The sequence below is a fragment of the Podarcis raffonei genome, chromosome Z (genome assembly GCF_027172205.1).
Source record: "Podarcis raffonei isolate rPodRaf1 chromosome Z, rPodRaf1.pri, whole genome shotgun sequence".
Classification (NCBI taxonomy): Eukaryota; Metazoa; Chordata; class Lepidosauria; order Squamata; family Lacertidae; genus Podarcis; species Podarcis raffonei.
This window is the reverse complement of record NC_070621.1, coordinates 7,543,524-7,567,360: the sequence shown is the minus strand read 5'-3', so window position 1 is coordinate 7,567,360 and position 23,837 is coordinate 7,543,524. Positions and strand designations below refer to the sequence as shown.

At 42.8% G+C, this 23,837-nt stretch overlaps 1 protein-coding gene across 3 annotated transcripts in view; it reads right to left on the bottom strand.

Annotated features, from left to right (window-relative positions):
- Nucleotides 1-23,837, bottom strand: part of ASTN2 (astrotactin 2) — a 653,023-nt gene that overhangs the window by 323,280 nt on the left and 305,906 nt on the right. For all 3 annotated transcript variants that reach the window (XM_053373809.1, XM_053373810.1, XM_053373811.1), the window contains exon 6: nt 11,356-11,502. In XM_053373809.1, the coding sequence (XP_053229784.1) occupies nt 11,356-11,502 (147 nt within the window). The remainder of the gene's footprint in view (nt 1-11,355; nt 11,503-23,837) is intronic.

Here is a 23,837-nt window from a genome sequence, read left to right as displayed (position 1 = left end):
GGCTTGTAGAAAGACCTCCCCCACCTATGATCCAATTATGAATGAGGAGGCTGATCTGGCATGTAACACTGAGACCTGGGTGGGTGAACAGGGTGGAGTTGGTCTCACCCACCTGTGCCCACCTGAGTACTCAGTGCAGCATCAGGCCAGACTCAAGGCTCGGGGAGGGGGAGTTGCTGTGGTCTATAGAGATTCTCTTCTCTCTCTCTCTCTCTCTCTCTCTCTCTCTCTCTCTCTCTCTCCTCCCCTTCATCTCTCCAGGCTGTCTGTTCAGTTGGAAGGGAATCTAGAGTGTGTGTTCCTGGCATTGATCAATCGGGACAGATTAGGGATTCTGCTGGTTTACCACTATCTTGCTTGCCCAGCAGTCTCCCTGACAGAGCTGATCTTGGAGGCAATGTTGAGGACTCCCAGACTGCTGTTTCTGGGGGACTTCATACCCGAACCCTGAGATCATCTTCTGAGGCCAGGTGCAGGAGGTTGAGAGGGTGGAAACATGAGAATGAGCCTTTTCTGCAGTGGCTCCCCATTTGTGGAATGCTCTCCCCAGGGAAATTCACCTGGCACATTCATTATAACCTTAGGTGCCAGGCAAAAACATTTCTCTTTAACCGGGCTTTTGGCTGATTGACATCCAATGCCCTTTTAAAATGTGTTGGGGGGGTGGGTATTGGGTTGTTTTTGTTATTATTATGCATTTGTGGTTTTATATTGTGAATTTATGTTGTAACAGCCCTGGAATCTGCAGGTATAGGGCAGTACACAAATTTTAACAACAACAACCAAGCTTTGACTAGCCACACAATCTAGCAGGGCTCTCTCCAGCTGCCTCCTGCAGTTTCTCCAAATTTCTGCACTCACGTATGGATTGCGCTTTTCTCATTTCAAATGGTTTTTATTTACGGCATTTTGCCAAGCATTAAAAATGCATTCTATATGTTCTTCTGACATTTAAAAAATGTAATCTAACTCTTCCGCTCAAATATTTTATTTTATTTTATTTACTGTGTATATCAAAATTCCTCTATGAATATGATCATAAAGAAGGAGGAGGAGGCAGAAATTTTCTAGCAGCCGCAGTTAGACGAAAATTTGGAGCTGCGCAGGATATGCCCTCAAATGTTTCAAGATTATCTCCTGTGCATCTGCTTATCTATTTCTAGTAAGCATGCATTTTCCTCCTCCCACCTGCTGAACCCGCCAAAAAACTATTAGGTGGAAGGCTAAAAACTAGAGGACCTAAAATACTTTTTAAAAATAATGTATTTTGCAGAACAGGCTACCTTTTTACTTTCCTCCCATGATCCTCCTCATTTCAAGGTACCTTCTACCCATGCCTTGCTTTCCCCTTTACCCAGGGAAGTTATTCTCTAATTCAATGACATGGTGCCACTGGTGTCAAGCCAAAATGCAGAAACTGCAATCTTCTATGCCAATAATTAAAAAAGAGGTCAGCTGCCTGTTCCAGGAAATCTTGGTTTGCCCTAATGCCACATCCAGCAGGAATGGGACCATCTGTCCCTGACATGTTGATGGAGCAGCTGCAGAAACCCAGAGATGGTTCAAAGAGTAGAAAGAGGACACAAAAACCAACAAACAAATTAACAGAACTAAGGAAATATGAGCACAGAATGAGTCCTCACAGCTGCCCCCAATCAAATAGCTTCCCCCATATTTTGCTTCTGGAGCTGGCACTCATTTCCTTTTAACTGTAACCTTATGCAGTTCCCAATATTTTGTGCCAACATTGCTTCTTTCCCACTCTTTAATGTGGAAGAGGAAAGGCCCTTCCCACTCACATCATTCTGGCCTGTGATCAGGGATTTTGTGTAGCTTCAAGTCTTTTGGGTTACTAAGACACAAATGATGTCTCAGATGTCATGGTACTTCCATGGCTTGTCTGCAATAAGTAGGTCACGTTCTTCATCAGAGATTGGTGCATCATCCAAAATACACAAGCATGGCACATAGGTCCCAAGAGGTTTTGTGTGCATGACAATGCTTTCAAGGGGCCCAGAACAGATAGGAACATCTCTCTCACTAGGAATCTTTAGTTCTGATCAAAGTTCCACGGGTTCATTTTCTAAACATTTGTGAGACATTAACAATTCCCTAACAGATGTGAGCCACAAAATAGAACTTCAATAAGTCATACATTGTGTGTCTGTAAATCTCACACTGCAGTGGAGTTTCAAGTTCTTTGGGGAACCTATTATGCAACACACACTGTAAAATTTGGGTGGAATGTGGCCCTAAAGATTGGAAACTGTAAGTAGTAATTTTATCTATTTAATGGAATGGCATCTTAAACATAAAGGACAAAATCAGGCAAGAACAGGCTTTTCACGTCATGGTTTGCACCATGGTGGCATTCAAACATCATAGTAAGTCATAACTTATTATGAATGGAAATGAGCTTAGACTCCCACCTGAGCTTGTACACTCCCTCTCCTCCAACATGGCCATGTGGAGAAGTTCAAAAGGTTTTGCTTTCAATTTTGGTTAACTGAAAGGGTTTGCATGTAACTGAGGTTAATATTAGCTACGGTTTGCTGAAACAAGCCAGCTTCATAAATCATAGTTTGAAGTTGATTTGTTTCAAACAGACATAGTCAAGATTGAACTCTGTTGCTTGTTTGTTTACTTGGTTGGTTAGTTGATGGGGGTAATGAATAAAATAAAATGCTTCATGCAACACTGCTATTCTCTATGTAAGACTAAAAAAAAGATAATGAAAGGGGGGCAAATGGTAAAATTTACATAGGGTGTATGTCCCCTGTGCTAGTAGTATAATAATAGGTATAAATCTCTCCCCCCCCTCCAGCCCTCAGTCTTACCATCCTCTAAATACTAAAATGTGCTCCCTCTTAGAATGGGAGAAAAGAAGCTGAAATAAAATGAAATCCAACATGTCCCCATAATATTACAATAAAAAATGGAATCACTTATAACCCAGTCCCTTTGGGAAAAAGGCAGCTGAGCAAATTATGCAAGTATTCAGAACACTTGCACAGGCCTGCCAATGAAATACCAGTGAAACAGATTAATATCCTTGGAAATGGGAAAGAAACGAGCTGTTTTCCAATTCAGACATAATGACTTTTCTAAAGAGAAAGAAGAGAGGGGGCCCGGTGGAACAGCTAGCTGTAGAATGAGAATGGCATCTATAATGACACTGTAAAACATCGTTTGAAATGTGTGTATATGTGTGAGAGAGAGAGTAGGGGACTTTCAATGGGGAGCAGCATCCTTAGCTGCCAAGGTGAGGATGGAAGTATCAGCAGCTGTCTCCTATTCTGAAATGTTACACTTTCTTGCCAGGGCGCTGTAAGGTGTTTTCTCCCGGTGCCCTCTTCATCCTAGCTCAAGCTGAGCCAGATTGCAGTGCAGTATTGGGGACAGCACTTTGTCGCTCACAAAAGCCTTGTCAAAGTTGTACGCATGAACTCTTGCTGTGTTTCAGCTGGGTTGAGTTTATGCAAACTCCTCTAGAGCCTCTCTCCTTGACAAACAGAGACACTGAGAGCTGTTTCTTTAACAGCTTCAAATCATTCTGACAGCAAACTACAGAAAACCATTTAGGGATACCACTGGGGCTAGAAGTTTTTAATAACACCCAATGAAGTGTTATTAGTTTAACTTCTTTCCCAGCACTGAATACATTAATTTAGCTTCTTAAAAGGAGTTAAACAATTTGGGGCTTGAAAAATGGAGAGTAGTTTTCTCCATACTGATTGGAAATGTATTCTCTTGGGGCTTAGAAAGCAATGGGAGAGGTCAGTGGGAAAACTCCTAAATTATGTTCTCCTGGCGACATGCAGTGCATAAAAGTGGCTCAGTCCTTGGCATCTGGGATAGAAGAGACTCTATGTCTGAAATTCTGAAAAGCCACAGCCAGTGAGTGTAGACAATACAGTTGGCTTATGCTTGGTTCCAGCTGCCATTGGAAAGGTTGGGACATATTTAAGGAGTGTATAAAAACCCATCTGGATATTGGATGATTTGTATGAACACCAACAACTGGGAAACACTGGCCTGCGAGCGCTCCAGTTGGAGAATAGCCTTTACCAAAGGTGTCATGGACTTTGAAGACACTCGAACTCAGAACACAAGGGAGAAACGTGCTAAGAGGAAGGCACACCTGGCAAATCCACACCTTGATCAACTCCTGCCCAGGAACCAATGTTCCCACTGTGGAAGGACGTGTGGGTCCAGAATTGGCCTCCACAGTCACTTACGAACTCATTGTTAAAACCATGTTTATGGACGACAATCTTACTTGGCTACGAGTGATCGTCAAAGAAGAAGAAGAATGTATGTGCCAGTTTTTGAAAGAGAAATGCTACCACTGGGATCCATTGTGGAAACCAGGACCAAAGAGTCCACACCAGTTGTCTTTCCCTTACTTCCCTCTCCCCACCTAGGATAACTACCAGCATCATAATGTCGATATACAATTATAAGGTGCAACCACATCTGGAGTACTGTGTACAGTTCTCATAACCTCACCTCAAAAAAGATAGTGTAGGGTTGGAAAAGGTTCAGTAAAGGACAACCAAAATGATCAAGGGGGTGGATTTACTCCTCTATGAAGAAAGGTTGCCGTGGTTGGGACATTTTAGTTTAGAAAAAAAGGCAAGAGGTGACAGGAAAGAAGATTATAAAATTATGCATGGCCTCGAAAAATTGGATAGAGAAAAGTTTGTCTCCCTGTCTCACAACACTAGAACTTGTAGGCATCCAGGGAAGCTGTTGGAAGATTTAGAGCAGATACTTCTTCATGCAACACTCAGAGAAACTACTGCACTCGCTCCTCCAGGAGGCAGTGATGCCACCAACTTGGATAGCTTTAAAAGAGGATTAGGCAAATTCATGGAGGGGAGGGCTATCAATAGCTACTAGCCATGATGGATATGCTCTACCTCCACAGTTGGAGGCAGCAGTCCTTACAAATACCAGCTGCTAGAAAACAGCAGGAAGGGAAAGTGCTCTTGTGCTCAAGTTCTGCTTGCTGGTTTCCCATAGGCACCTGGTTGGCTATTGTGAGTATAGGATGATGGAGTAGATTAGTCAAAGGCCTGATCCAGCATGCTATTCTTATGTTGGGCTAACAGGAGCTAGAGTCTAGCAACATTGGGGGTGGCGGGAGGGTTCCCTACTCCTGCACTAGGAACAAGTGGCTATGAGGAACAGCCCCAAAGTCTTCTACCTACTTCTGAGCCCTGGAAGGAAACACACTAGCAGCAGTGCCAGATGGGCTCTGCTAGAGTGTTTGCAAGACACCCTTTCCACCTCACCCATCCTGGTAAGCAACAGGCACCCACCCACTAAGAAACGAGCATAGTGCCTCCATGCTCCTGCTCTGTTCTGAGTTTTTGTGCAAAACATTTGATCCAAAAGAGAAGGATGCTGTTTAATTTGCCCTTGTGGTAAGAAGAAAAAAAGGTGAAGGTTAGAAGTGACTGAGTGAAGGGTCCCAGCAGAAGGAATAAAATGTACGGTAATTTGCCCTTAGTAGTTGAACTTGGTGCTCACTGCATGTTGGGCTAATAAGGTCAGCTAAATTCAAGAAACATCGAACATTCACCTTGGGGGTGGGGAGAGCAATAGAAAGTGGCAATGGCTCCCAACTAATGCATCAGCATCTCATTCTTTTCCCCATCAGAAATTAGCAAGTTCACCATCTGAGAACCAGAAAAAGCAGCAGAGATGAGCAGCTTCTAAGTGAAGGTATGAGGCTTTTATCAGTCATAACATTAAAAATAGAAACAGTATTGGGAAGGTGTCTCACACCACCAATCAAAGTTTTGCTACACACCTTCAAAAGCTGAAGCCAGAAGGCAAAGGTATTGAGTAGCAGAGGTCACTTGTATAATTGTAAAACTACCTAGCTAGCAGCACTGGAGTGCCTAGGAGTGTCTTTTGCCAGGTACAGCTGGTACTCCAGCTGTTCTTTGACTGAGAATAGCCTGGCCACAATTGCTCATGCAGTGGCAACCTCAAGACTGCATTATTGCAACACACTCTGTGGGGGGCTAACATTCAGATTGGTTTGGAAGCTCCAGTTGGTGCAAAATGCTGTGGCTATATTATTGGTGCAGACAGACGACTGCCAGCACACAACACCAGTGCTTAAAAGCTTGCATTGGCTGTCCATGTGCTACTGGGCTAAGTTCAAGGTTTACTGAATTAATTTGCAAGACCCTTTACAACTTAGGTCCATGATCCCATAAGGACATCCTGATCCCTTATATCCCTGCCTGATGATTAAGGGCTTCAGGGGAGTCACATCCACCAGCTGCTATGTGTTCAGTACAGTGGAGCCAGTTCTGCTTTAGGTGAAGGGTGGGGGAGGTGACCCTTTCCTCCTTTCTGGAAATTCCCCTGTTAACCCCAACAGCACTATCAGGCTGCTTGGAGCACTGGATAAGAACAGTTGCCATAACAGGCTGTTAAAATACACTGAAACATTTCCTTACAAATCAGCACATACCTTCTAATAATGCCAAATAGATAGTATCTATGCAGAAGGTGTAGAAAGGAAGTAAAATAAAATAAAATGTACCAGCCCTTCCCATGCAAAGATCTATATTATGCTCCAGGCAGAACTGTCTATCCCCACCCACTCCCAATTCTCCTTTCATGGCATTCCTGCCCACACTGTAGCATTTCGGATGACACTAGGATGCTGAAATAGACTGGCTTCCTGAGCCCTGAAGGCAAATACCATTTTCTCCGCAATTCGGATATGATGAGGCACTAGCAGCAAAAAAACTGGGTGCCTCAGGGCTGATTCACACACTGCATTGCTCTCCCGGTCCCCTCCATTGAGTAATTCCTGTGAGTGATGAGTTCAGTGAAAAAGTCCAGCCTAGCAAACTTCCAGCCTGGAAACAGAAACTCCAAGGTCAGCCCAATGAAGGATGGTGAATAGTGCTACATTTGGACATTGAAGAACGAAGGTGATGTGTGTAGCAAGTTGCTGTTTTTTCTGCCTATAATTCAGTGGCAAAATGCATGTCTTAAATGCAGAAGGCCTCTGGTTCAAACTCCAGTTTAGAAAGGATCCAGTAGCAGGGGTTGGGAAAAGATCAGTGGTGGTTGGTGCCCATTAGGAATGGTAGGGCAGAAGGCAGAGCGGTCAGAGCCAATGACAGGCAGAGCCAGCTTATACTTTTGCCCCCATCCTCTTCTCTGCAGAGGTCTACAATGGCAATACTGAGATTAAGGAGGAGGGTGCTCATGGGCAGTCCCAGCCATTGATTTGGCTTAAATAAGAAGAAAGACGGGGGCACAGAAAGCTGCCTTACACCAAGTCACAGCACCAGTTCATCTCGCTCAGTATTATCTGCTGGCAGCAGATTTCCTGGGTTTCAAGCAGGAAGCATTCATTCTGCAGGTGTTGGGGACTGAGTGTGCTAGGTGCTCCACCACTGAGCTATGGCACTTTCCATAGATTGGGGGTGGGGTGGCTGAGGGCAGATTGAGACTGGTGGGGCAATGCCCCACTAGCCTGAATGGCCCAGCCTCCTCTACTGGGAAAGATTTCTGCCTGAGACCCTGGAGCCCTGCTGCTAATCACAATACTGGCCAAGTGGACAACAGCCTGACTTCTATTAGGCAACTTCCCATATTCCTGGCAGGGTTGGCATGAGATTAAAAAGCAAGGGATGAATCACAAAACACTTTAGGAGTTGAAAAACTGTTGAAAATATTTGTTAACAGGTCCTATTGTTGGTGCTGTCAAAGGTTGCTTCCCAGACTCACGGCAGGGTCCTGACTCCTGGAACACTTTCATGGTGACTTCTCCCTCCCTCCTTCGTCATTAAGGCTCAGGAAAGATTTAAAACATCCCTGTTCCCCCAGGCATTTGATGTCTGAAAGATAACTTTCTCTGGAAATTATAAGCTGTGAGGGTATGTGATTGCTTTTATTTGTTTTAGGTAATTTTAATTGTTTTTAGATGTTTTTAATTAATTTTATTATTATGGGGTTTTTTTCAAATTGTATTGTGTTAACATTCTGGGGTTTGCTGCCCTTGGCTCATTAGGGAGGAAAGGTGGGGTAAAAAATTCATAAATACTACTACTATCAGGAAGAGATAAACAAAACAGTGCAGCACTCTCTCAAAAGAGAGAGAGAGAGTTTTGAAGTCTGTGTTGTATTGTGGTCAGAGTGATGGGCGTAGAAAATGGAGAGTTGGGTTCAAAATCCTACTGGGCTTGCCAGCTTACTAGGTGTTGTTAGGAAAATCAGTGCCTCTCAGCCTAATTCAGGGGTTTTCAACATTTTTGAGTCATAGAATCATAGAATCATAGAGTTGGAAGAGACCACAAGGGCCATCGGGTCCAACCCCCTGCCAAGCAGGAAACACCATCAGAGCACTCCTGACATATGGTTGTCAAGCCTCTGCTTAAAGACCTCCAAAGAAGGAGACTCCACCACACTCCTTGGCAGCAAATTCCACTGTCGAACAGCTCTTACTGTCAGGAAGTTCTTCCTAATGTTTAGGTGGAATCTTCTTTCCTGCAGTTTGGATCCATTGCTCCGTGTCCGCTTCTCTGGAGCAGCAGAAAACAACCTTTCTCCCTCCTCTATGTGACATCCTTTTATATATTTGAACATGGCTATCATATCACCCCTTAACCTCCTTTTCTCCAGGCTAAACATGCCCAGCTCCCTTAGCTGTTCCTCATAAGGCATCGTTTCCAGGCCTTTGACCATTTTGGTTGCCCTCCTCTGGACACGTTCCAGTTTGTCAGTGTCCTTCTTGAACTGTGGCGCCCAGAACTGGACACAGTACTCCAGGTGAGGTCTGACCAGAGCAGAATACAGTGGCACTATTACTTCCCTTGATCTAGATGCTATACTCCTATTGATGCAGCCCAGAATTGCATTGGCTTTTTTAGCTGCCGCGTCACACTGTTGGCTCATGTCAAGTTTATGGTCAACCAAGACTCCTAGATCCTTTTCACATGTACTGCTCTCAAGCCACGTGTCACCCATCTTGTATTTGTGCCTCTCATTTTTTTTGCCCAAGTGCAATACTTTACATTTCTCCCTTGACAAACTGCAGCTCTCCTGTGGCAAACCACTTACACTAGGGTTCCATTACAGGACACGTGTAAGCAGGGATTTCCCTGTGCCCTCCCCATTCTGCCCTGCTCCTTTCTGGCACACATGTAAGTGGCAGCACATGTGTCAATGGGAACCCATGAAATGCCACTGCTCTGCGGGGATGAGCTGACATATTCCACATGGCAGCCCCAGCCTGCCTTTCCCGAAATTTGTGCACACATGGTGGGGGGAGGGTGTTGGAGAGAGCAAAACAAGATTAAGATCAAAAGCAGAAATACTTTGTCGTTGGGGAAGGAAAGCGAGAAACGCATAGCACAGGACACATATGCAGACATGGTGCTTTCTTGCAACATTCTCCCTGTTCCCATAAAGCTACGTGACTGTTAAGGAGGAGGAGAGCTGCCGGGGTGGGGGTGGGGAGGTAGAGAAGAAGAGGCTGGAGCGATGTTGGGGGTAGAAGGAGCGAAAAACACTGTAGATACTCCTCACTTTCAGGGTTATTTTTAAATCCTTCCTTATAGAGCACACACCATCAAGCTAGTTTGCTATTTTCTTGCATTTCTCAATAACCCTGTGTAAAACTAAGGAACTGTTAGTTACTGAAGCTGGGGAGGATTTTTGTTTGTTTGTTTGTTGTTGTTGTTGTTGAATGGGGGGGAAGAGGGATTTTAAGAAAATAAAGAGTCATGCAAAAGCATTTCCCCACTTTTTGCCATTGTTTTATTTCAGGAAGATAATTGGCTGCAAGTTAAAGGTGGTTTCCTTGAATGTTCTTCACGAAGAAAAAGAGAGATAGATAATGCAGGAAGATATGGGATGCAATTTAATGAAAGCACGGGCCCTGGGGCTACCCTGAACGTTCCTCAAGACACTCCAGGGTGCCATGGAAGACTGGTTGAAAACCAATGGCCTAATTAAGAGGACTTTAGGAGAATGAAATGGAACCAGGGGAATGGGTGGAGACCATTAAGAATCTGCGCTGGAAGTGACTTCAAAGGTTATCTAGCTCAACCCTCTGAAATGCTTGGATCTTTTGCCCAACGTGGAGCTCAAACCCACAAACATAATATAAAGAGCCTCTTGCTCTACCAGCTGCACTGTCCTAGTATTCCTAAAGAGAAGGGCAATATAAAAATATCACAAATACTGTACTTTTCCATCTATAAGACTAGGTTTTTTCCTGTAAAAAGCATGCTAAAAAAATGGGAGTCGTCTTATACATGGGTAGTGCATAGGGTGGACGTTTGATTGGTTGCTGCTGCAGCTGTCAGCAACTATTGTGCATGTTATTGGTTGCTGCGTCAATGGTTGGTGTTGATTGGCTGATGCTGCGGCAATTGTGCGGGCGACTGGCAGCTTCTGCCAGTGAGGGGACAGACGAAAGGTGGATTTAGCGATGCGTGCAGTTGAGTGATTTTCGGCAATCCCCCCTAAAAAAAAGCTGGACAACCCAGGGTAATCCCCCTCAAAAAAAGGTCAACAACTGGCAATCTTCCCCCCATTTGCTTAAATTTGAGCCCCCCAAAATACGGGGTATCTTACACACAGAAAAGTATGGTAAATACAGGAACTTGGACTTGCTAAACAGCACAAGTGTAAAATTTGATTGTGCTGCCATTTAACAAAGCAGTAAAATGAAGCAGAAACATCTTCTAGGTTGGAAGGATAAACATCCACCATCCATTACTCATGGCCTGAAGATCTTGCTGCCCATTTCTATATTTGAATGTACATATTATAATTACCAGTAGGTATCTACTTGAGTGCATGCCAGCATATATTAGTGTATATTTATTTTTAAATTGGGAATAATGGCTAATTCTTATTGTTAATGTGAGCTCATGATTATTTATCTCATATTTGCAATAAAAAACTATATTTACATGAGGAAGGACATAAAAACGATTAAAGAATCCTTATATGTTACTGGGGGTGGGGGAATATAAATGGAATAATTTATACTATATTTTCATTGCTTGTTTTGTTATAAGTGTGTATCTGTAATTATAGATAACATATTCCTAATCAAATATGTACATCACACACACTTAAATTTAAGCAGCAATAACAAGTTGAGAAAAAGTCCCTTTATGAAAAACTGCACACTCTGGTTTTCTGCCACCCTAACAATCAGAGACAAGATGCTGCGCTAGATCAATTTAAAATAAAGATCCCAAACCCCTCTGCCCCAGATGGCCTATGACATCTTTAGGAAGCTTGGGGTGTGTGAGAAGGGCTCTGCAATTATCATCATAGCAGTGAGACTGGTGCTCTTACCATCAGCAATGAAGTGCTCAGGAACGTGGAGTGTCACCTTGACAGTCAGTGGGCAGGACAGCTGAGTACCACACACCATGGCCAGGATGCAGGAGCTCATGGCAATTAAGGTAAGTGCTGTCTTGTTCACAGGGCTCTTCAGGGAACCTGGGAAGTAAAAGAAAAACTCAGTTACAATGTGAAGAGAATGATCAGAGTCCATTCTCATCTCAATCACCATACTGAGGCATGATAAAGAAAGTTTTAGATTCGAGCCTTCAGACTACCTCTGACCAGAATTTTCATCACCAAGGTAGTAATGGCATTTTCAGTACCTTCTTGGGTAGCACCCCAACAATGGAGAGCATAAATAATTGAGTAATGGGCACAAAAAGCATTTTTGTGTTTGGGAGGGCTGGAATCCCAATACCTTTTAAGCTGGAATAAGGTCTCCTTCTTAGGATATTTAGTTCAAGAGAAACTCCTGTTCAAAAGCATGGTTATGCATGTTCCTGTAAAAGAAGCCACACAGCCATGCTTTTTGAAGAGAAGTTTCTATTGAACTATTCTCCCCACCCAAAGGAAAGGGCTTTAGCTTGAAACATGTTGGGATTCCCATCTCCCCACTCGCCCACCTGCCTATAAAGCACTCCATTTTGAATTGATGACTCAATCCTTTATGATACCTATCTCTGTGGTCCCTTGCTAAAAAAGGAACAATGTGTGTTTGTGGAAAACCAGACTATGCTTCTCCTTGCCATCTCTCAGGGGTTCACCTACATTTACCTGCTACAGGTACCGTAACTGACATTTGCAGAAGGAACATCAAATCTGGTGCTGTGAAATTAGTCACTAAAGAAACTCCTTTGTTCGCCTTTCTTTGTGGATCTCATTTACAGAACACTTAAATCCCCCCCTACCTCATTCCCAAACACATTGGAGCAGGGGAAATGTTATTAAACTTTAATTGATAAAGGAAGATAACTAAATAAAAGACACAAAACTATTTTCCCCTTACATTTTACATAAGAAGCTATTGTCTTCTGAGAAACATCAATAGTTATATAATTTTTTTCTAAAGAAAATTAATACACTTTTTACATAAAAGAATAAAGAAAACCAAGTATTCTCCAATGTAAAATCATTTATAGGGAAATCAGCTGGAATTGCAGAGCACATAAAAGCTGGAACTTGGTATGAGCTACAACGGTACAGAGACAGCAAAATCCGTTTTGTTAGTCACAGAAAGCCTTTTCATCGCTCAAGGTCATTCTTGCAAAGGGCCTCTCACAGCAAGTGTGGGCTAAAATAATTTCTGACAGCATGAAGACAGGCTCTTTGCAGCCCAAATCTGATGCTAGACAAACCCCAGCACTGGAGAGCCATGAGGGTCAGACAGTGCTTCTGTGCCCTCTCTCTGTGGACCAACTGTCTTAACATCCCACATGCCAAAAAGCTGACACCTAAAAAATTATTCAGAGCCAGCAGAACCTTTTGAGTCTATGCAGAGCCAAGATACGCAGCAGCTCCAAGGAATATTGTGCTGCAGTTGGGCCTCCATCAAGACCAAAACTAGTTCTCCCGCAGAGCTTGTTAATAAAGCCAGTTTAATGAGGGAAAGTGCAAGTTACAGTGCTAGCAGAAGAAAAATTGGCAACCCTACTGCACAACACAAAGACCGTGAAACTAATTGAATGAAAGCCCGTTGCCCTTTCTGCCTTCAAGTTAAGAAGGCCAAAATGTTCTCTTTGCAAAAGAAAAAGAAACGGGGAGGGGGCTGCGGAAACAAGGAAAATGCCAACACCACATGAACATCGAATCCTCCTTTCCTGTAATAATTGGGTCAATTCTGCTATAATAACACAGTTTGAGCAAGAGCAGAAAACAGGCCACACAGATTTGAAAGTTAAGGAGAAATACATGCACCAAAACTAAATAAATATTTGTTCCAGGAAGGGAAGGATTTCAAAATCGGAACTGAATTGGCAGGCAAACCTTGCACACTGATTATTATTCTCTGAAAGCCTGGACAGCTCCCTACAGGCAGACTAAATAGAAGTGTAGGCTCACTCATACTTCTGCTTGCCCCATGCCTAGAAAGCATGGGTCTGAGAGCTTTTTCGGCCTGACCCTTACCGTATTTTTCGCACCATAGGACGCACTTTTTCCCTCCTAAAAAGCAAGGGAAAATGTGTGTGCGTCCTATGGAGCGAATGCAGGCTTTCGCTGAAGCCTGGAAAGTGAGAGGGGTCGGTGCGCACCGACCCCTCTCGCTCTCCAGGCTTCAGGAAGCTATCCGCTAGCCGTGGGAGACCCAGCTCTCCCACGGCTAGCGGAGCGCTGCATTAATCCCGAAGCTTGGGGCGTGCAAAGCGCCCGGCGCTTCGGGAACACATCCGCAGCGTGGGGAGCCCTGCAGGAGTTCCCCGCAAGGCTCCCCAAGCTGCGGATAGCAGCCTGCCGCCCGGCGGGTGGGGCGCCCTGAAGCAGAGCGCCCCGCGCGCCAGGCAGACATCAGCCAGCCCCACAAGCTCGGGGGACAGCAGGGAGGCGCAGTGCCACTATCCCGCTGTTCCTCTACCTGGTTCGGTTTCCCTGACCTGCTTTTGGGGGGGAAATAAAGGGAAATTTCCCCCCCTTTATTTCCCCCCAAAAAACTAGGTGCGCCCTATGGTCCGGTGCGTCCAATCGTGCGAAAAATACGGTAATTTCTAGGCCTGAGCAGTTTTTCCAATGCCCTGCTCCTTTCCTAAGAAAAACCCACTCTTTAGCTCTAAATTGGAACAAATAGCAATCCATGGAAAACCCGATTGCCGTTTCCTCCGACTGAGAGCCAAAGTGCAGTTTTTCCCGGAGGAAATAAGCAGGACATGGGGAAGTGTGGATGAGTGCTGAGAGTTCACGCACTCAGTGAAGAACTGTCCCAGCCCAAAAAAGGTCCAAGATGCACTGGTTGCTTTTAAGATAGGCAAGTGCTCACATTACATAATTCTGCTGTTCCACACTAAAATATGTGTTGCATTCTACAAAGTATCTATCACAAACATCAAAGCCTTGATCTCAGCTTGGTCCCAGGAGGTAAGTGGGGAAACCTCAGTAAGTGATCAAAACAATCTCACTTTTGAGATTCTTAAAAAGTATTTTTAAACCATTTTAACTAAGCCTAAACTGGTTACGATAATGACATTTTAATGACTACCTGCTCCCATATGAGCCCACTTGGCTATGGTGGTTCATTTACCAGAAGCAATGTATTTAGTATTAACTCTGGAAGTGTATACTTGATTCTGACCAAGCTAAGCCACCTAGAACAAAATATACATTAAATTGCTTTGGAATTGAAATCAAATCTTATACTTGAAAACTGATGCCACTACCTCTTGATTTTCAGGTCTCTGCCTTCAAACTGTTACTAGAGTTTCCGTCCAATGCAATATCTAGTTGTCAAACATTATTCAGTTGATTATTGAAATATGATTTAATACCACTTTCATAGTATTCTGAAAATGTTTTGGCAATGCCTGGATTAAGCATGTAGATTACAGGTGTGCCTTCAAATATTTTAACTGTTACACTTGGTTCGCTGTGATTAAAGTTAATGTCATCACATGGGGGGGGGAGGGCTAAAGCTGGGACCTTTTGTATGTACTCTACCATTGAACTGAATCCCTTGAATTGTTACTTGCAATAGGTAAATGGCTACTATTCCCCACCCCCCACCCCCATGATGTCAGCCTTAGAAAATCCTACTGCTATTTTACATCATTTTGATGGATATATTTTATGTATTGTACTTTTATTGTGTATTTATTTGTGTATTGATGTGTATTCATGCTGTTCGCTGCTTTGGGGACTAAAAAGCAGTACATAAATAAACCATACCATACAGCTAGTATTCGCCAATTATTTGGAGGCTCCTTTTTTTAAAAAAATGAGACTTAATTGTTTTCAACTCTGTAACTTTCTCTGCACCTGGAGAGCATGCACAATGTGCACATTGCATTTAAATACACACCAAGAGATAAATGACTTAACACGAGACCTTTAAAAAACAGATGAATTTAAACTTTATGACCCAGCACTAACTAAACAGACTGCAACAGAATCCTTGGATTTCAGGGCTTATTTTACGAACATGAAAGTAACACCTATTCATCCCTTGCCCCAGAAGCTTAAAGCTGTCAAGAAGCAGGTTTAGTCAAGAAATGAGAACATTAATTGATTCATTGATGGTTGGGGTAGTGAACAGTGCTCTGCTTCTACAGGAGTCACACACACACAGACACACACGTCTGGGCTCTACGAGAGAAGCATCTAGACCAGAGGTCGACAACCTAAGGCCCATGGGCCAGTTCCAGCCCATGAGCTTCCTTGAACCGGCCCATGGCTGTTCTGTGGATCGGCGTGGGGATTCCGTGCTCTTTCTGTTCGTGGTGCCTTTTTCTCGCTGCAGGGACTGACTTCCGGGGCAGAAGAGCACCGGAAATAGCGTGTGCGCATGCATGTGCTGTTTCTGGCACACTTCCGGAGTGGAGGAGCACCCGTGTGCATGTGCACACGCTATTTCCAGCACTCTTCCGACCCGGAAGCACCTTGCAAACCCAGCAGAGTTTAAATTCAGGGGCAAGCTTTTTGTCTTGTGGGACAGGCTTTATACCTTTATGGTATGTTTCTGCAAAGACTCAATAGCTGAAATGTAGCCGAATGCTGAGCAGCAGAAGCTTCTCTCAAGAAGACTGTGCCCAGTGTAGTAATCCTTGAGGAAGAGGGCAAGAAAAGGCCTTGAAGCAAGAAACCCTTGTTTAAGAGAACAAAAGAGCAAGAAGATTTTTTTTTTAAGGGGGAGGGGGAGAGGCATGCAAGCATTTGTTGTCGTTTTTTTTTTAACAGGAATGGCATCCAAGCATCATTGCCATTTTCAATCCAATCAGCTGCCACTTAATTAGTCTGGAAGGAAAGCTGGATTCTGAAACAAAGGCTCCCTGCGGTGCCCTGTAACCCTGGGCATGTAAGCAGTGTCTGCCAGTGTCACACGCCTCCTGACCTCTCTTTCATGACATTTTCCATTGGCACCAATTAGATGTGCTCTGGACTCGCTGGGGGCAGACAGGCTGCTAGAGAAAACGTCCCATGAAGTGGCAGATTCCTCTGAAGATTCTGAAACCTTTCAAAAGAATGACAGAAGCCAGAAGTTGGGGGATCAGCAAAGGGGAATAATAAGCACCCCAACATGGCTTACCTTACAAGTTTCTTCTTCTCCTCTTATTGCACTGGAGGGTTAACTGGGTCTGCATTCACACGGCCATATATTCCATTTGCTCAGCAATATCCTGTTAATTTCTGCTTTATAGCTGAGCTTTCACGTGGTGTAAAAGCCTCTACCAGAAATATAGCAGAATATGGTGCTCATTTCTGTGTTATTTGCAAACAGATTTTTTCCCCCGAGTGCTAAACTTGTGTTATATTTCTGGAAGCAGATTTTACGTCACGTACAAATATAATGCAGAATTTAATAGTTAGGGAAACACTGGGAAACAGGCACATTGCTAGATTTGATGGAGACATGCACAACTCTGTATGAATTTATGACTATCTTTAATAGCTCAACCTCCTCATAACAATATAGTCCTAAATCAACTTTATAAATACACAGTTGGGAAATCAGCCAACCAAGACATAATGAACTTTAATTACCCAATTTTTAATCAGCACAAATTTTGTTAACTGGAGCCAGATGTGGATGCCAAAATGCCTAGCAATCAGGTCTCTCTTTCCCACTCCATGGCAGCAATTTTCATTGAAAATTCCCACCTCAAGATAATTACAGGAATACGGAAAAGAGCTGTGGAGGGGGGTGAATGGGTCATCCATGCTGCTTTGAACCTGCACCAATCTCATTAAGATGAAAGGAAGTCACTTGCGAGAAGCTCTGGTACACAGCAGCCGCAAACTCACAGCAGCCCTATGTGTGTGGGAGGAAAGGGGAGGAAACTGTAGATCACCAACACCTCAAGGAAGCAACCAAGCATGGCAAAATCGCCCATGTACATGCCCAGTTTCCTTTCACAGACTTAAGGGAGGGGTGAGAATTGCCCACCAAACACCCAAGAAGGCCACACTTGTCAAGGGAGTTCACTGTGTAGTAACTATCCAGAGTTATTTTCAGGCAGACTCATTAAGGCAATTCACACTACCAAGTACCCTGCAACTCAAAAACTAATTACAGATTAAGGTAAAGGTAAAGGACCCTTGAACAGTTAAATCCAGCCAAAGGTGACTAGGGGGTGTGGCACTCATCTTGCTTCAGGCCAAGGGAGCTGACGTTTGTCCACAGACAGCTTTCCAGGTCATGTGGCCAGCATGACTAAACCGCTTCTGGAGCAACAGGACACCGTGACGGAAACCAGAGCGCACATGGAAACGCCGTTTACCTTCCTGCCACAGTGGTACCTCTTTATCTACTTGCACTGGTGTGCTTTCGAACTGCTAGGTTGGCAGGAGCTGGGACAGAGCAACGGGAGCTCACCACCATCCAATGGATTCAAACTGCTAACCTTCCAATAAAACTCCAAGGTGGTTGTCGCCAATGGAAGCTAAGGCAGTTAAAAAGTTAAATATGGAGTCGAAATGGCCAAGATATTGGGAAATTCTGGAAAAGGAAGGGGACAAATTGAGATTGCAGAGTTTTGAAAAATTAAAAGGGAAGGTGAGAGATTGGTTGCATTATCATCAAATAAACGAAGTGTTCAAATTGGACAGTAAAATTGGCTTTCAGGTGGAAAAATCAAAATTAGAGACTGAACTGTTAGAATCCAGTACTAAGAATTTGTCAAAAATGTACAACTTGCTGCTGAAATGGAATACACAAGATGAAACGGTTAAATCAACTATGATTAAATGGGCTCAGGACATTGGTCATAATATTTTGTTCGCTGACTGGGAAAAGTTGTGGACCACCGGGATGAAATTTACGGCATGCAATGCCTTAAGAGAGAATATTATGAAAATGATCTATAGGTGGTACATAACCCCAGTCAAGCTTGCAAAGATTTACCATTTGCCTGACAATAAATGTTGGAAATGTAAGGAAAAGGAAGGTACATTCTTTCACCTCTGGTGGACGTGCCCGAAGATTAAGGCATTCTGGGAAATGATCTATAATGAACTGAAAAAGGTATTTAAATATACTTTCCCCAAGAAACCAGAGGCCTTTCTCTTGGGTATTGTCGGCCAGGGGGTGTTAAAGTCAGATATAACTTTCTTTATGTACGTCACAACAGCAGCTAGAATACTTATTGCAAAGTACTGGAAGACACAGGATCTACCCACACTGGAAGAATGGCAGATGAAGGTGATGGACTACATGGGCTTGGCAGAAATGACGAGCAGAATCCGAAACCAGGGAAAAGAAACGGCGGAAGAAGAATGGAAAAAGTTTAAGGACTATTTAAAGAAATATTACAAAATTAATGACAGCTAGAATGATGTTGGACTAAAGTAAATGGTTATTATTAGTAATGGTTAAGACAAGGAGAATAAGGATGATTAGCTTAAATTTATAGCAAAATAAGGGAAGATTTGCTGAACAATTGATTAGAATTTGGAATACAGAAATGGGAGGCACGAGGAAGTCGAAGAAGAAAGGTTTAAGAAATTAGGACATGAAAGGGTACTTGTTTCTTGTTTTGCTTCTTTTTTGTCTTCTGTTTGTTTATGTATGTTTTGTTTGTATGAATATAAAAATTGTTTAATAAAAATATTTAAAAAAAACAAAACAAACTGCTAACCTTCCGACTGACATCCCCAAGAGACTCAGTGAGGCATTGCATGGAAGGGGCGGGTGGGAGACAGGTTTCCTGTTAAATCTCTGCAGTCTACATTGCTTGTTCTCAAGGCTGCTTTTGAAATCCTTCTGCTTACCTAGTGATGGGTGAATCTACCATTGTTTTGCTTCTCTCAGTTTCTCATTTCCACACGAGTTTATGATTTAAAAAAAAAAAACCAGCAGCATTTTAGTGTGCATTTCTTCTAATATATGCTCATTTTTGTTATTCAATTTTGCTTAACCTGACCATTTTTCCAAGGCAATTTCTTCAAATACAATCTATTTTTCGTATGTTATTTGCACAAATGTCTTCATTTTCATATCCATCTATCATATATCTGTCTATCTCATCTCCATGCATATATATGGATCATCAAGTTCAGAACCCTATTTTGCTGTTCTGGGTGCTCCCATCAGATGAAATTATCTAGGTGGCTACCAGATGGAGGGAGAGTCTTCTTAGTGATGGCACCCCAGCTGTGGAATAATTTCCCATTTTATTATTTTATATGGTGAGCTGCCCAGCGAAAAACATTATTGGAAAGCCTACATAAATTCCATAAATAAATAGCTGAAGCACTCCATAAAGCTGGCCCACATGCTAATCAAAGGGTGCAAGATAACCCCCTGTTAAATAAAGCACAATAAAACAAGCAAACAAAAAGAAATTCCTTAATTTATGGATTATGAAATATGTCCCATTGTCAATCAGGTGAATTCTACATCAAAAGGAACACAGAATGCTACAGGAGCATGGGAAAGCCACCAGTTGTTTGCATTATTTTGCTTCCTGAAGCTCTCACTTGACAAAAAATGGTTTCTAGTACTTATGGCTGAAATGATATGTTTTCAATTATGTGGATACTGCCTGGTGTAACCTGCAAAGTTGGAGGGAGGTGCAGTAGCATTTTCAGCATAGGGAGGAGAGATTTCAGCAGCCTGCAGAGTTTATTGCTTATTTCCATTTTTAATAACAAAGTAGAATTATGCAAACTAATATATCTTCTTGGTTTACACAAACTGCATTTAGATCTTTTTGCTCAAAATGTGGGGTGGAGTGTGGGTGGATCTTGACAGAATGTTGTTGGCACAGAGCAGGGGCAGCCAGAGGCATTTTGGAACCTGAAGTGAAATGCCCCATTGCTGCCCACCATGATGGGGGAAGGGGAACTCCACAGAACCATAGCTAGGGGGATCTAGCCAGGGTTTCTGTCCCGGGTGAAGCCTCCAGAGGGGCGCCATTGAGGCTCCCAAACTCTCAGCATGTCTGGGCTTCAGCCGAAGAGAAAGATGAAAAAGTGAACTGTTTATTTCATAACTGATCCCTGTGGAAGAAGAAACAGATGGAAATCTGCTGGGAGTTTTAAGGAAGATTTTTTGAAAAAGGAGCTAGAACATATTTTCTTTTCTGGAAAAGCCATACTTCTATTTATTTATAGACAGCATTTCAACCCCAAAAAAGTTCAGGAGGTAAACTTAAAAACGATTTAAAAGTATACGAAAAAGGACCAATATTGGAAAACCACATAAAATTGCCAAAAGTCTCTACTTATCTCCAAACTGCTAGAATAAATAAAAGTGTGTTCAACTTTGAAAGATCAGGAAAGTTGAAGTTGAGGCTTGAATAACTAGTCCACTGCCAATTTAGCACAACTGCCTTTAAAATCTCCCCCCTCCACTTCTATACAAATATTTTTGCTTTATTCTCTCTTTTTCCTCTTTCTTGAAAAAAAAACACAATTAATTAACTATACACAAAGAATTGTGTTCAAGGCTCGATGGATGAAATTCTACTCATAAGTTAACTGATTTTCTATCGTAATTAGTGTAACTATAAAACCTAAAGTATATTTCTGTTAATGCTCTGAAGACTAATTAGGCCACTTCTTATGCAATGATCTTGGCTTAAACAATAAAATTTACCAACCTTACTTTCATAAATTGGCTACTTAGCCAAGAATAAACAAGTTATTCTTAGCTAAGTAAGAAGTTAGTAGGGTTGCCATACTGTATTTCAAAAAGTAAAAATCCAGACACAAACTTTCCTGAAAATGGAAGTTCTGGGAACTGTACTTTACACAGCCACAGCAAAAAATGTCAAAGCGACTTCACAAAGGTCAGTGGATGAGGTGCATCAGCAGGGTGATTGTTCAACCTACCGGTAAGTATTTTAAATTGTCATCTATTAACGAGATCATTATGTCTCAACTGGTGCATTGCATTAAAAATATTTGACAGTTTTTCAACAATATTTGACTGGTGAGATGCCCAATCCTACTGAATTTTCATTCACAAGAGAGGAGTCAATAGAGCTGAGCATATGACTGGTGTCATCAGTCTCTCTCTTTACTAACAGTAATGCATCCTGTCAGAGAGCAGTGCAAAACAATGGGCTATCATTGGGCTTCTTTTGGTTTTGTCCATAGATACACACCTCGGGAGTGGACTCTCACTTAAAAAGAGAAAGCCAGGTCTATCAGAATCAGTATTAACTGGAGAACACTTTCCACCTAGTCTACCACTCTTCCTTAACCAGTAGTCCAGCAATTGACATGTTGAAGAGGTACATAAATGTGGCTACCTGTAGAGTAAAGAGGATAATTTGACTGATGAAGGCAGAATCCACACACACCTCCCTCTCCAAAGCAATAATCTACCATGGGTGATAATTTGCAGCAGGATCAATGGAGACAGCGAAATCTTTGGCTTAAGCAGCAGGAACTGCCAACTCCCACAGCCGAGCACTCTGCATGTTCTATTCAGCCTGAAGAGTCCTTGAAGCCTTTTGCTAATCTGTCTCTAATACCCAGTCTCAGTAGACTTTAGGAGTTTTAATGCCTGATGCATTGAAATAAATATGCTTTTCTGTAAAGACCATAATGCTTCAAATATTGATCTCTTGTGTGTGCATGCACGAGAACACACAGGGTACACTGGCAATCTTATGTGAACATTATTCCCTACTGTTTTAAGCCAGATACTGATGCATACAAAACTTATGAAGAGTCCTATGACAAATAAATGGCACATCTTTACCTTTTGCAAGCCAACAAATTCATCATATTATGGAGTCCCAATAGGGAAAGGAAGAAGACAATGGTGCTGCAAACAGAATAAATGGAAATACAAAGCCAACAAGGAGTGAATGGGCCCTGGAGGCTGACTAGCTCATAGTTAACTGGGGGCATTTATGGCCAGAATGCAAATCACAGTGTACACAGCTGCCCAAGAGAAGGGGCAGGTTCTAAAGACATGTGGGCTGGTGATGTGGCTGAGAGGATGAGGGCTGGCCAAACTGTCAGTGGCACAAATAGAAGTGTGGACATCCTGATCAACAAGTTTCAAGGAGAATTTCCCCATTCAAGAAGGGAACCAAAATAATGTCTCCTTACTTCCAGTTTAAGAGTTTGTCAAACTGCAGCAATTGATCAGTATTTCTCAAATACAAACAAACCATGTAACGTATACATCTTCAACAGGAATAGGAAATGGGTTGCCAAATTTGTGCAGATAATCCCAAAAGATGAACAGTCCTGACAGAGAGACATTAAACAAACAAACAAAAATCCCACAGCCAAAGAAAGTGTCCTTTCTTAGAAAAAGGTCCTGTTGAGGATACTATAAACATGGATCGGTTCTTTTTTTCCCTTTTCCTTTTGGAAATGAATAAATCCAATTAAAGCTGCCATTTATTCCTATTTTCTGAGCTGCCTGGCTATTCATACTCCAGAGAGTCCTGGCTGCTGGTGGGCATCATTTCATTTTTATTCAAAAAATGCCCCTGGGAGAGGGCACAAAGCTCTGTCCTTGAGGTTGAAATGGGGAGAGAGGAGAAACCCACTCCTAACCTGAGCTCTTTGGGATATAAAGTCACTATGCAGTTTGGAAAGTTGTTTGGTTGCTATGCATTTGCGTATTTGTTAAAATGTAATAACTAGATTTCACATTAAAGTTTCTGACATCAAGAAGTAGGATTTCATCTCCAATTGGGAACAACTATGGGACACAAAGCCTAGGACTTGCCGATCAGAAGGTCGGCGGTTCGAATCCCCGCAATGACGGGGTGAGCGCCCATTGCTCAGTCCCAGCTCCTGCCAACCTACCAGTTTGAAAACACATCAAAGTGCAAGTAGATAAATAGGTACCGCTCCAGCAGGAAGGTAAACGGTGCTTCCGTGTGCTGCTCTGGTTCACCAGAAGCGGCTTAGTCATGCTGGCCACATGATCCGGAAGCTGTCTGCTGGCCAACACTGGCTCCCTTAGCCAGTAAAGCAAGATGAGCGCCGCAACCCCAGAGTGATTCCTGATTGGACTAAACAGTCAGGGGTCCCTTTACCTTTACCTTTTTACATGCCATTTTGAATCAAGCTGGTGGGTTGAACTTTTAAAAACTGCTCTCATTTTAACCATTGATTTCAAAGGCTGCTAGTGTAATAATAAATACAGTGGTACCTCTGGTTAAGAACTTAATTCGTTCTGGAGGTCCATTCTTAACCTGAAACTGTTCTTAACCTGAAGCACCACTTTAGCTAATGGGGCCTCCCACTGCCGCCACTGCGTGATTTCTGTTCTCATCCTGAAGCAAAGTTCTTAACCCGAGGTACTATTTCTGGGTTGGCGGAGTCTGTAACCTGAAGCGTCTGTAACCCGAGGTACCACTGTAAAGTAAAAGACCATC